Source organism: Leptopilina heterotoma, unplaced genomic scaffold (genome assembly GCF_015476425.1).
Source record: "Leptopilina heterotoma isolate Lh14 unplaced genomic scaffold, ASM1547642v1 Lhet_223, whole genome shotgun sequence".
Taxonomy (NCBI): Eukaryota; Metazoa; Arthropoda; class Insecta; order Hymenoptera; family Figitidae; genus Leptopilina; species Leptopilina heterotoma.
The window spans coordinates 876,287-889,156 of NW_025110941.1; the positions used below are offsets into that span (position 1 = coordinate 876,287).

Sequence of the window (12,870 nt, forward strand, 5' to 3'; positions counted from 1 at the left end):
AGTACGGTATTATTATTTAAATATTTAAAATATTCTTGTGTCATTTCATTGTTAAAAGAATTTATTGTTAAATATTTTCTTGAAATCCGTTCAACCGTCATATCATCAAGTTTTTTCTGGATAAATGACTAAATAAAAATTTTTGTCCAAACTTTTATTGATAATAATTAAACATTGAACACTTAAGGGGGCAGTCTGGGTCTTTTGCACGTATTTTAAAGAATTTTTTTTCATAGTGAAATTTATTTAAACATTTTAAAATTGTTACATATTATTACACATATATTAAACTAAATAAAAAAAATTTCTTTCTATATTTTTTGTTGTTAATAGCGAAGAAATGGCGACTGTAAAAAAAATCTCGAAAATATGGTTGACATGATATCTCTAGACAGAACAGACGGAATCAAAAAATTCAGACGGATTATTAAAATATAGGTAAGTGGTTACAGCCTGAACTAAAATAAAAAAATTTTCATTGGAAAATAACAAAATGGCGTACTTTTTACATTTTTACCCTTCTTTTGCAACCAAAATTGTTTAAAAAACAGGTTGAAAATTATGATTTTAGTTCAGGCTGTAACCACTTACCTATATTTTAATAATCCGTTTGAATTTTTTGATTCCGTCTGTTCTGACTAGAGATATCATGTCAACCATATTTTCGAGATTTTTTTTACAGTCGCCATTTCTTCGCTATTAACAACAAAAAATATAGAAAGAAATTTTTTTTATTTAGTTTAATATATGTGTAATAACATGTAAAAATTTAAAAATGTTTAAATAAATTTCACTATGAAAAAAAAATTCTTAAAAATACGTGCAAAAGACCCAGACTGCCCCCTTAACTTTAAAGAATTGAAAAATGAAATAAAATATTTTTATAGGAACAATCTTAAAATATACATTTTTTAAAAAGTGCATTTAGCCATCTCTCAACCTACATATATGTAAATCTCCATCTCTGGTTTCAATCAGATCAATTATTTTGTTCCCCGACATTTTTAATTTGTTTTTCTTTAATATTTTTTAAATATATGTAACATTATCATAAAAAATTGTAAATAAAAGTCATTAATGTCCATCTCACCCAATAATACATGATAAAAGTAAACATCAAAATATTAAATAGATACACTGAGAAAACTGGAGAGTCAAATTTAGAGGTTCAAAAAGTGTATGTTTCCTTTGCTTATGAAGAGAGTTAAATAGTCCTTCTAAAATAAATTCTGAATTGATAATGGAAATCTACTTGTATATTCTCCCCCATTATACACGGAAAAAATCTTGGGTGACGTGCCGTTCCAAGTAGACCGAAAATGTACGAATGCGATACGACTTTAGTTTGGAGGAGCTGCATTTCCAACTTGGGCGTGCTGAACGCCCAAGATGCGGCTATTGCAGTCCCAAGGTTTTGAGTCTCAAATCTTGGGTGTTCAGCGCCACCAACATGGGAACGTAGATTTCCCGAATTGAGAACGTAGCACATCCAAACTATAGTTCCCCCACTTTCCGACGATTGGGATTGCACGTCACCCAAGATTTTTTCCGTGTATCTGAGGGTTAAAAGTTGCGCAGAAAATGTGTACGATCTGATGCGCGCGAAAATATTTTTCTGACATTTTATGTATTTAATTTAGGGGTTAGGTTGCCATATTTATTCATTTCGCGCCGGATAAGGAAGGGATTTCTCAAGATGGTTAATATTGTCCCTCTGTTAGAGAAATGGCACGAATATCTGTCAATGGTGTATTTGAACATTTAGATTGTTATCCAATAGCTAACTCTCAAATATCAACGATTTGTCCCTCCAGATGTTTAGTCCAATACTCCAGTTTTCTCAGTGTAACGTAATTTTTCCTTTTATTTTTTGTTTATATCCAAGGGTGGGCTATGCACTACTCAAAAAAACTTAAAATTAAAAATTATGTTAAAGGATAACAATATAGCAATAAAAAATCTGAAATTCTCAAATTATTTTAGACCCATGCAAAAAATGTAGAAGGATTACACTGTTTACATTTTTATTATTTTTCATCAATTTGTTGTTTACATTTATTAGTAGTCACAAAAGGTTGAAGAATAACCCATAATAAGTGATATTTCTTAACGAATTCTGTAAAATATTTGAACTGGCCATCTCTCCCATATGGCCATCTTCCCCGGAACATCTCCTTTAACAAATAATGAACTTTGATTTTTTTATTTTAAATGCGTAATTCCAGTATGACACGATATATGAAAAAACAAGTGAATGCACGATATTTGCTTTTTAACATTTTTTAATAACGATCAATATGAAGTGAGATATTTAAAACTCTCGTATCCTTATGCATCATTATACTTGTAAGTTTTTAAAAATTCAAAGTGGCAGATCCAATATGTCGGATAAGTTTCAAATTTAATTGCATTTGCTTAAAGTATAGTAGTGAAGGTTTTGCAAGGTATCTGAATACAAATTTAAACAAACCCTGAAAATTGACCCTGAAAACCCTCGAATACCATGTTTTAAGTATAAATCAATTTAACTTTAAAAAATATTCGACATTTTGGATCCGCCAAATTGGATCCAAAATTTTCTCTAACTTCATCCTTTAATGCAAAATCAACTTTTAAATTCTGGCCTCAGATTCGGATTCAGCGACCCAAAATAAGTAGGAAATGACTATTCTAGTTCGCCCGACATAAAATATTTTTTTGTGGGGCTGTGTAACACAGGTCAACAAAAAAAGACTTACTTTTTTTATGAGATAGCGGAATGGTTTCCTATGTATTTTTGGACGCTGAACACGATCCCGACTTCCAAAATTGCCCATCACGTCAGGATTTTGAGAAAGTAGGAATAAAAACCCCAAAAACGCTTTTTTGAGGATTTTCAAAATTTTTTTCTCTTTAACCTGACGTGTTAGAGACTTCCACAAGGTCTTAAATTAAAGCTTGTAATGTGAACTACAAGACTCATATCCATAGAATACAAAAAAAATTAAATTTTTTTTTAAAAAATGGGGTTGAAGACACCAAAAATTTGTGTTTTTGGATTGCTTTAACCCATTAATGCCCATGGGCACAGAAACGCAGATATCGAAAAAACAACAAGTGAGATCCTGGCATAAGGTCTAATAATAATTTTTGACGTTAAAAATTTTTTAAAACAATTTGTTATAAACAAATTAAGAAAAATTGAGTTTCATAAAAAACTGATAGCGCCATTCGATTCTACGCGAAAAACTACTACGAGAACATATGTTGCAAAATTTTTTGAAAAAGACCTATTGTTATAAAAATGTTATAAACAATTAGCCTGCATATATGGGTAAGTCTAAAAAACATTCAACTTTTATGTGACTTTGCTTTTTTTATGTACGTATGCCCTACAACAAACCTAATTCCTTCTGGATGAAATACTTGTTGTACTACTTAATGCCTCAGAAAAAAATTTGGAGTGGTTAATTAAATAATTTATGTGTTATGCGACTTAAAAGTCAGAGAATAATAGAAAAACTCAAAGATTTGGCGGTGATTTTTAGAAGATGGAAGATTGAACTGAAAATAACTTTTGAAGCAATTTATGTATTAATCTGATATTTTGTGTATTATTAGTTCTTATTTATTCATTTCAAATATACTAAGTGAGAAAAGTGTGCAACAAAAAATAGCGAAATGGTGAGTATTTAATAAGGGGTGACTCTAATTTCAACCACAATAAATTATTTTAGTTTTTTGCATGTAGTTTTTGAAGCATTTAATTTTTAAAAATTTCTAAGTACACATTGTATTTAACAAACGATTGTTAACAATTTGGTATGTTGACAAAACGTGTGCCTTTAAAATAAATTGACCTTTAATGGTAAAATATTCTGAAAGGTGGAGTGTAATCTTTATTTAAATGACACCTTATTTGAAGGCACACTTACAAAATAATTCAAAACCACATAATTTCTTTTGTAACAGATAGATTTCTTATTTTTACATATACCTGTAAAATGCTTCAAAAAGTTTTTATTAGGAATATATAAAAATCGTGATTTACTGCATCGTGTGGTTTTTCACGTATGTATTTTAAAGTTGGTGCAAAGCTATGATTTTAAAATTAGCCAACATTTATATTTTTTTTGTAAATGACGAAGTTCATACTAATTGTCAATTGTAACCTATTCATTAACGTCAAAAGCAAAGAAATCGCAATGTCTTCAGGTAATTTAATATTATCCTTTACATTTTAATTATATTTAAAAATACTTTTTTTTTCTTGATTAGTCACGGTGGGTTTGAATTAAGTTCAACCAAAAAATGCTTACACCTCCGGTTTTTTCTTGAATTTGTTTCTGGGTTGTCTCGTGATCATTTTGAGCCCAAAAAGAACAAAATCGCTCAAGCCATTTTTGAGAAAACTCATTTTTTCTTTTTTTTCTAAATAATAGTTAACTTATTTTTAAGAAAATAAATCATAGTTATAGTATTTTATTAGCTTAAGTTCTTTAAATGAGTAGTAGAAAAGAGGATGTTACTGTTAAATTTCTTGCGGCAACTAATAACCATAGAAATCCAGGAAAAACCATGAAAAAACTGTTCATAATTTACTTTTTGCGTATTACTATCTTCCAGTACATGTAAACTCAAATTTTTCTACACTAAAATTAAAGTGTATACAATTTTCTGTTAATTTAAAAAGAATGAAGTGCTTCATCTTTATCAGTCTAAAAGTTCTATTCGCTATTTTGAAGCATTTTTGTACGAGGTCTCATTTTCGTACATAAATATAAATTCACATTTTCTTTATGAAAATGGTGAACTGACGTACTCTATTTGGTAACTACGCCTTGCATAGCTGAAAAAATGAGAAAACAACTAAGTTTCATTCAAAAGAAAATGTGCACTTCCACATGGTGCTGTCAATGCATTCTTAGTACGCTCTGCGCTTGCGCAGAGAGCAACAGAGTCTCAGATCGCGTAAAATTCAAGTGTTTGACTATATCAACCGCACAAACGATGAAAAAGATTTTACCCTTTCTCTTGTAATTTTAAGGAGGAAAGGGCAAAATTTCCCTTTCCACATGTTGAAGGTCCAATCGCTGACATGAGACTTCTTCATCGTCAGTGCGGTTGATATACTCAAGCAGTTTATTATTCGCGACGCCTAAAAATGCTATTTTACTGGTCATTTTAATTAGTTATTTTACTAGTTGCTTTTTATTGCTTATAGCCAAAAATGATTTTTTTGGACACTTTGAAACACTAATTTTTCATTTGTAGTGAGTCTGACTGTGTGAGTGTGAGAATGGGTATGGAGAAATGGAAAACGAGTGAGAGTGGGAAAAATTGAGTGAAGGAAAATTCGACGGATCATTCTTAATTTTGACTTACTCCAATAAACATAAAAATTGTTAAATATATTATAAAATTGATAAAAAGTGCAAAGGTGGAAATAATATAATAAAAGTGACGGGAAACCACGTTTTAAAGGTGAGCCCGATACATTTAAATTAAAAAATTTAAAATAATATATTTTGTTCAAATTGTAACGAACAATTGAGAATTTTATCGTTACAATTTATAGCGTGGTTTTCGTATATACTTAAAAAGGACGACAACTTCCAATCCCCGAGTTGCTGTCACTAATATCATAAGAAATATCACGGAGTTGTAAATAGAAGCAGGTGGATATTCGATATCTTGCTGGGAATATCGGTGGACGATACTAGGAGATTTCATCGCTAATAATCTACGCTGCTTGTAAAACAACATTAACGAAATTACCACACAGTAAGTTGGTGATAATATAAAAATTATATTGTATCCCTTTTTTATTTGAGAATATTTATAATAATAATTTGGAGTATAAAATCTGTATAAATGTATCTTTTAATGTGCGTGTGTGGGTGAGTGTTGTATGTAAATAAGTTAATTGATGTGTGATTATTCGAGATTTAATTTTGTTAAAAAAAAGTTAGAGTTATTTAAATTGACCTAAATTAAATTTTACAATTTTAATAATATACACTCGCTAAGTGATTATAAAAAAAAGAAAAAATAAATTATTATATTATTAATAGATTTTTATTTCATTTAATCAAACAATATTTAAATATTAAAAATAAAAATAAAATCTTAAATAAATTTTATTAAGGATATATGAATATTTTATTATATTAAATTATATTTTTAAAAATCAGTGTAGATTGAATTATTACACATTTTTGTAGAGAAAGTGTAAAAATGTTAATTTTTGTAAGAGAAACGTCTGTTACAAAAATGCGATTTTTGTGTTTGGTTTGTTTACATTTCACACCTTGGACTTACCCTTAATAAAATTTGTAATATTAAAAAAAATATTATAATTTGAATTTTCTTTATTTCTTGTTTAATATTTCACAAGTCAAGTCGTTTGTAACTGTGATATAGCATACCCGAAGGTTTGTTTTCCGTCTAACTTTTGAAGCTATTTATGAATATTAATTACATTGATATTTTCTGATTTATTGAATAATTATGAGTAAAATGATATAAACAATGCGTGAGTGCTCACAAATTAAAAAATTTTTCCTTTTTTTGTCGAAGTGAGCAAGTTTTTTAGATTATATGCAGGCTAATTGTTTATAACATTTTTATAACAATAGGTCTTTTTTAAAAAATTTTGCAACCTATGTTCACGTAGTAGTTTTTCGCGTAGAATCGAATGGCGCTATCAGTTTTTTATGAAAATCAATTTTTCTTAATTTGTTTATAACAAATTGTTTAAAAAAAATTTTTTAAACAAAATTTTTAATGTCAAAAATTATTACTAGACCCCATGCAAGGATCCCAATTTTTTTTTTTTTTTCGATATCTGCGTTTCTATGCCCATGGGCTGGAACGAGTATATATGCAGGCTAATTGTTTATAACATTTTTATAACAATAGGTCCTTTTCAAAAAAATTTGCAACCTATGTTCTTGTAGTAGTTTTTTGCGTAGAAACGAATGGCGCTATCAGTTTTTTATGAAAATCAATTTTTCTTAATTTGTTTATAACAAATTGTTTAAAAAAATTTTTTTAAACAAAATTTTTAACGTCAAAAATTATTATTAGACCCCATGCCAGGATCCCACTTGTTGTTTTTTCGATATCTGCGTTTCTGTGCCCATGGCCATTAATGGGTTAGACTTCTTGCAATTGCTTGGATTCGCTTGAAAATGGTTACTTGGAGTTTTTGAGGTCGCTGATTACGAATCCGATATTAGTTTTCAAAATTGCGGATTCGTGTTCAGCGACCCCAAAAACCCTGGAGTAACAATTTTCAAGCGAGTCCAAGCAATTCTTAATTTTTACATCTGCCATTTTGGTTCCGCCATTTTAAATTTTTGAAAACTAATATCGGATTCGTAATCAGCAACCCAAAAAACCCCGAGTAACCATTTTCAAGCGAATCCAAGCAATTACAAGAAGTCTATTAAAGCAATCAAAAAACACACATTTTTGATGTCTTCAACCCCATTTTTTGAAAAAAAATTTAATTTTTTTTTGTATTTTATGGATATGAGTCTTGCAGTTCACATTACAAGCTTTAATTTAAGACCTTGTGGAAGTCTCTAACACGTCAGGTTAAAGAGAATTTTTTTTTGAAAATCGTCAAAAAAGCGTTTTTCATAAAAAAAGTAAGTCTTTTTTTGTTGACCTGTGTAATTAATTAACAATTAGTTGTATAATTAATATTTTTTATGTTGACTGTTTCCGCGATTTGTTTTGGTTGTTTCAAGATGAAATATTTATTTTACTGTTATTTAATTACATGATTGAAGGTGTACTGAGAAAAATTAATAATTGTGACTACTATTTGGCTAGCAATAACGTCACTGCCAAATTTTATTATAGTTACTGCGTTACTATTTAGTTAGTAACGACCAGCTATTTAGTTACTAACGTAACAAATTAAATAGGTAAAGCAACAAAAAAGGGACTTGAATAAACTAATATAAGGGTGTAAGTTTACTAATATAAATACTAACACCAACCAATAAGTTAGCAGCAACATAGTTTACTAACTAAAAATAATATTGGAAAAATGGTTACCACAACTATTCTTTTCTCCCACAAGTAACATTACCCAAGTGTTACGTCGGGATTATGACTTTTCACCCATGGAAATTTAGTAGATAATTGAAAAATATTTGATACTTGTTTTTTTGTTTCGGCAGACATGTTGTTTAAAGGGACGAAAAAAGGAGCTGAAGCTTGATTTTTACCATATTCAGCCCTAATTGATCCAACTCTCAGTTAACTTTAACTGTTAGATTGCCGTAAGAAATAACATGCGATAAATTTATCAGACACTTATCGAGAGGTGGATCAATTGGGGCTCAACAATAAATAATTTAAAAGATGAAAGTTTTTAAAAATTCATCAAAAACGACTGAAACGAACTAACGGCAAAAAAAAAGTTTTCTGATTAAGCTAAAAATATTTACTCGGTGATCTTCATTTTATTTCCAATGGGTATTTTATAAATTTCAATGAATTGTTACAACCAACCAACAATTTATTTCTCTATCGTTTCCCTATTTAATTTCAATTAGAATAATTAAAATTGGGGCAGGATTTGGTGAATGAGCAAGAGTCGTCTTCACTAAATATATATATATATATATATGTGTATTTAAATATTAATGAACATATGTATTATGGTGTTTAAGAAACGATCTTTAAACTTTCTAATATCAGAGATTATGGTTGAATAGTTTTGTAAGCAGCGTAAGGAGGTTTGTTGAAGTCTTCGTACCGTATACGTACAATAGCCTAATTGTTTACTGGTGGGCCCTTTGAGATGCAGGAGACTGGTGACACGTTTAGGGTTTTTAAGCTTCACAAGCTGATTTTCCTTGAAACTGACTTTCCTAATTGATGTTGCTATTTCTGGAAGATTGTACATTTGACTGACAATATTACGTGACGACCGAACTATTAAACTATATTTATTAAATAACACTTGACGACTACTTCTGATCAGAGAATTTTCTTCACTGCAGTATGGACATCTGTTTCTGAATGTTGAATTTTTAAGACTGTTCTCTTGTGGACAGTTTAGTCTTTTTTATACAAAAAGTGGGTAAAAATGCTTAGACTTTTGGAAAAACATTGTTTTAAAACCATCTGTGTGAATCGTCTCTCTGAATTCATTTAATTGCATAGAGATCCTGTTCTATTTTATAATACACGTGTTGTTTACATTTTATATTTTGATAAAAATACCACATGTTATTATTACAATTTGTTGAATTTCTTAATTGTTGTTACAATTTGTTCATAATTTGTTGTTAGAAATTGATTGTTATTATTGTAATTATTTGTTGTTATTATAATTACAGTTTATTAAAATTAATTTGTTATTACAATTATTACGATTACAAAAGCCAGTAAAACAATAAAAATTTCCGTTGTCTGAGATCGAGAAGTCATTTCCCGAAGTTTTTGGTGCGCTACATCCGAATCTGGCAACGAAAGTATTTTCAGCTCAATCCGCCAACTTTAAAAGTTTTTTTTGCAGCCATTTTGATTTCGCTATTTTGAATTTTGAAAATCTGATATCAAATTTGAATCCAGCGACCCCAAAAAACCCTCGTCTATTTTTTAATTATCTATAAAATTTCCATAGGGAAAAATCAATCTCGGCGTGGCGCTAAAACTACCATAGTAGCAGAAACTGTAAGTTCTGCAATTTTTCATATTAATAATTTTCATAAAAAAATAATTTTTTAATAAAAGTTAGCTTCAGTTTAATTTTAGGTTTATATTTATTTATTGGTTTATACACCTGTCTTCAGCCTTACATACTTGGCTATACAAGTGTTTTTACATTTTCGTAAATTTCTCTTACAAATTTACAAACTTAAATACTAAATTTTGCGCCTACAGAGCGACTTGAAAATTAGGAGTACTCGCATTTGCCTGCGGACCACCCGTCTAAAGGGTTTTCTCGCCAGTGGAGAGGGAAACTGTAGAAAACCTCTCCTGAGTACAACCGGTTTATCGACAGTCGAGTTCTAATGGTGTGTACCGGACAATAATCGACAGTGCACATCATTATACCTCGACGTCAAACCTCCATTAAGATTATCTCACGTGCTGGAAAAATACCAAGCCAAATGGGCGCGAACCAAGTACCCTTGGTTCTAAAACGTCCGTTAAGCAAGGCACCTATCCGACTGAGCTAATCTGTCGGTATTTTAGGTTTATATATAACATTCTTACCTGTGAATCGCAAGTACAAAATTGTTTCCAGCCAAATTGAGTGCTTCGTGAGCTTGACCATGCGACAAATCACTTATGGGTTGATCGTTCAATCTGACAACAATGTCTCCAACTCTTAATCCCATACACTCTGATAAGCTTCCCTCTGTAACCTTTTAAAGTAATTTTAAGTAACATGCATTTTTAAACTAAAACATACTTTTATGAAAATTATACTGAAATAAGTATTAAATTAAATTTTGAAATAAGTACTCTACAAACACCTCGATCTAGAGCATATTGTATTACCTTACGCTGACTTGAAAATTAAATAACAGAGTAGAAAGAAATTGCGAGTGATATTTAAATAATCTTTTAAAAAACTGAGATATATAAGAGTAAAATTTGTGTGAAGAACATTTTTTTAAGTAAAAATAATATAGATATATTACAAATATATATAGTTCTAGTTATACAACAAATAGTGATTAGAAGAAACTACCAATTTGCTAAATATAAGGCATAGTTATGCATTTTTAAAGCATTGCTTACGAAAATAATAGTGAAAATTGTTGTAAATTTGATTACTTGTAGACTCTATGCTATGAAACTCTGACATTAGCTATATATGGAGTAACTTCGGATGTCACCCTGACCTCTCTACAACTGATCTTCACCTCACAGAGAAGCAGTCACGTACTTGGTCAAAGGCTACGTGTCTTATAGTCGGTGTTCTGAATCTAATAATAATATTATTATCATAATATTTAACAAATAGTAGGGTGCGTTCAGATAACTTTCACTTTCACTCGAAAAATCTTCACTTTCACCAAAAAAATTCTCATTTTTACTCAAAACATTTTCACTGTCACTGACACAAAAAATTTTCACTTTTTCTTTTACCAAAAAAATATCACTTTCACGCAAAAAGTTTTTACTTTCAATTTAAAAAAAAATTCACTTTTACCCAAAAAATTTTCAATTCCACCTTCACAATCTCGCAGCAAATTTGTTCAGGTTAAGAACAAGATTTTTTTCTCTGATGGTTGTTTAGCTTTTTGCTTAGGATCTTTGGTTAGCATCCGTCGAACCTGGGTTCAGTTCCCATCGAATTTATTGACAAAAATTTCTTATCAATAGTAAGTTCCAAAATATAACAACTAAGTCATAATTGATTTTTTAAAATTAAAAAAAGAAAAAAACTAAAAATAAATTTTTTTAATTTAAGAAAAATTGTGGATAAATTGCAGCAACCTTGCTGCAAACTTGCAGCATATTTTTAGCAATTCTTCAGCAAATTTTGTAATAAGTTGGCCTTGCATAGTAAGCTTGCAGAAAACTTTTACTGTAAGCTAACAACAACCTTTCATAGAAATATTGATATGCGGACATTTTACAATCTTGTCAAGATTGTACAATCCTGTCGCAAGCTTGCTGTAAGCTCTTGTGCTATGTGGGACACAGTATAGCAAGTTTTCCGAGAAAGGTTGTTGTAAGCTTTTAGCCAACTTGATGCAAATTTTCAATAAAATATTTTTTATCCCACATGCACAAAAATGGCGCTTTTAGATAGCTGACGACAGGGAGTAAAGTCACTCATTTGTTCGACCATATGAAAATAGCGTCCATTTTCTCCCTTGTGCAAACATAACCGCTGATCCCATGCGTTATTTTTGCCCAAGGGAGAAAATAGGCCGCCATTTTCATTTAAGTCGAACAAGTGAATGACTTTTTCTCCCTGTCGTCTGCTATCTGAAATCGCCACTTTTGTGCATTAGGAATAAAAAATATCGTAAGTAACACGAGAATAAAGGCAGCCTATTTGTTTACGATGATTTTTGTGACACTTGTTCCGGTCTCGGGGCGCCTACGGCGCCCTCGACCTCCACTCGTGTCACAAAAATCACCGTAAACAAATGGCTGCCTTTATACCCTTGTTGCCTAATATACTATTTTAAATTAAACTCAATTTTACATTATAGTATTTATACATTAATTTTGTATTCATTTTACTGTATTTTACATTAATTTTACATTACCTTTATTATATAAGTACCTAAGGGAAAGGCTTGCAAGTTGTCCGGCTTGCAGGTTGTCCCTTTTGCCTTATTTTTTATTGTAGAAGTGCCATAATTAAAAACGCGACTGATTTTGTTGTCAAATGATTAGTTAATACTTTTTATGATCTTTTAGAGCAAAAAGAAACATTAAAGGTTAGTGAAATTTAATGAATTGAATAAGGTTGTTCCATATTATTATCAATTTTTTAAGGTGGGTCAACCTACAAGCCCGAATTTCAAACCGTTGATTTTACAATATTTTTAAAATTTGATGTAAAAATTTTATTTTTTGACAATTTAAATTATTATCTATGTGTCGAATTTGTAGCTTTTTAGCTCCTCCTTCCGATGGTATGTTCATATAAATTAATTTTTCTTATTGAGTTATGAGCAAAAAAGCTTAGGTGTGGCAACCTGCAAGCCTTTCCCCTACATTAATTATATACACTTTATATTATTAATTGATTCGTAGAGATTAATAGCTTTTCTCACAGTTAATACATTTTTACATTGTTTTTTATTATTTTAATTTTAAGCTGTTTCAAACATTAATTCTTATTAATTATGTTTACTTGTTATATTTTAGAACTTATTACACAGGCCTGCA

General features: G+C 29.9%; 1 protein-coding gene across 6 annotated transcripts in view; it reads right to left on the bottom strand.

The window, feature by feature from the left end:
* The window catches only part of LOC122502218 (titin-like), a 128,887-nt gene that overhangs the window by 101,078 nt on the left and 14,939 nt on the right, over positions 1 to 12,870 (bottom strand). For all 6 annotated transcript variants that reach the window (XR_006301621.1, XM_043612158.1, XM_043612155.1 and 3 more), the window contains one exon: positions 10,225 to 10,376. Coding sequence is in view for 5 of the 6 variants with exons in the window: in XM_043612155.1 (XP_043468090.1) it covers positions 10,225 to 10,376 (152 nt within the window). In the remaining variant the exon portion in view is untranslated. The remainder of the gene's footprint in view (positions 1 to 10,224; positions 10,377 to 12,870) is intronic.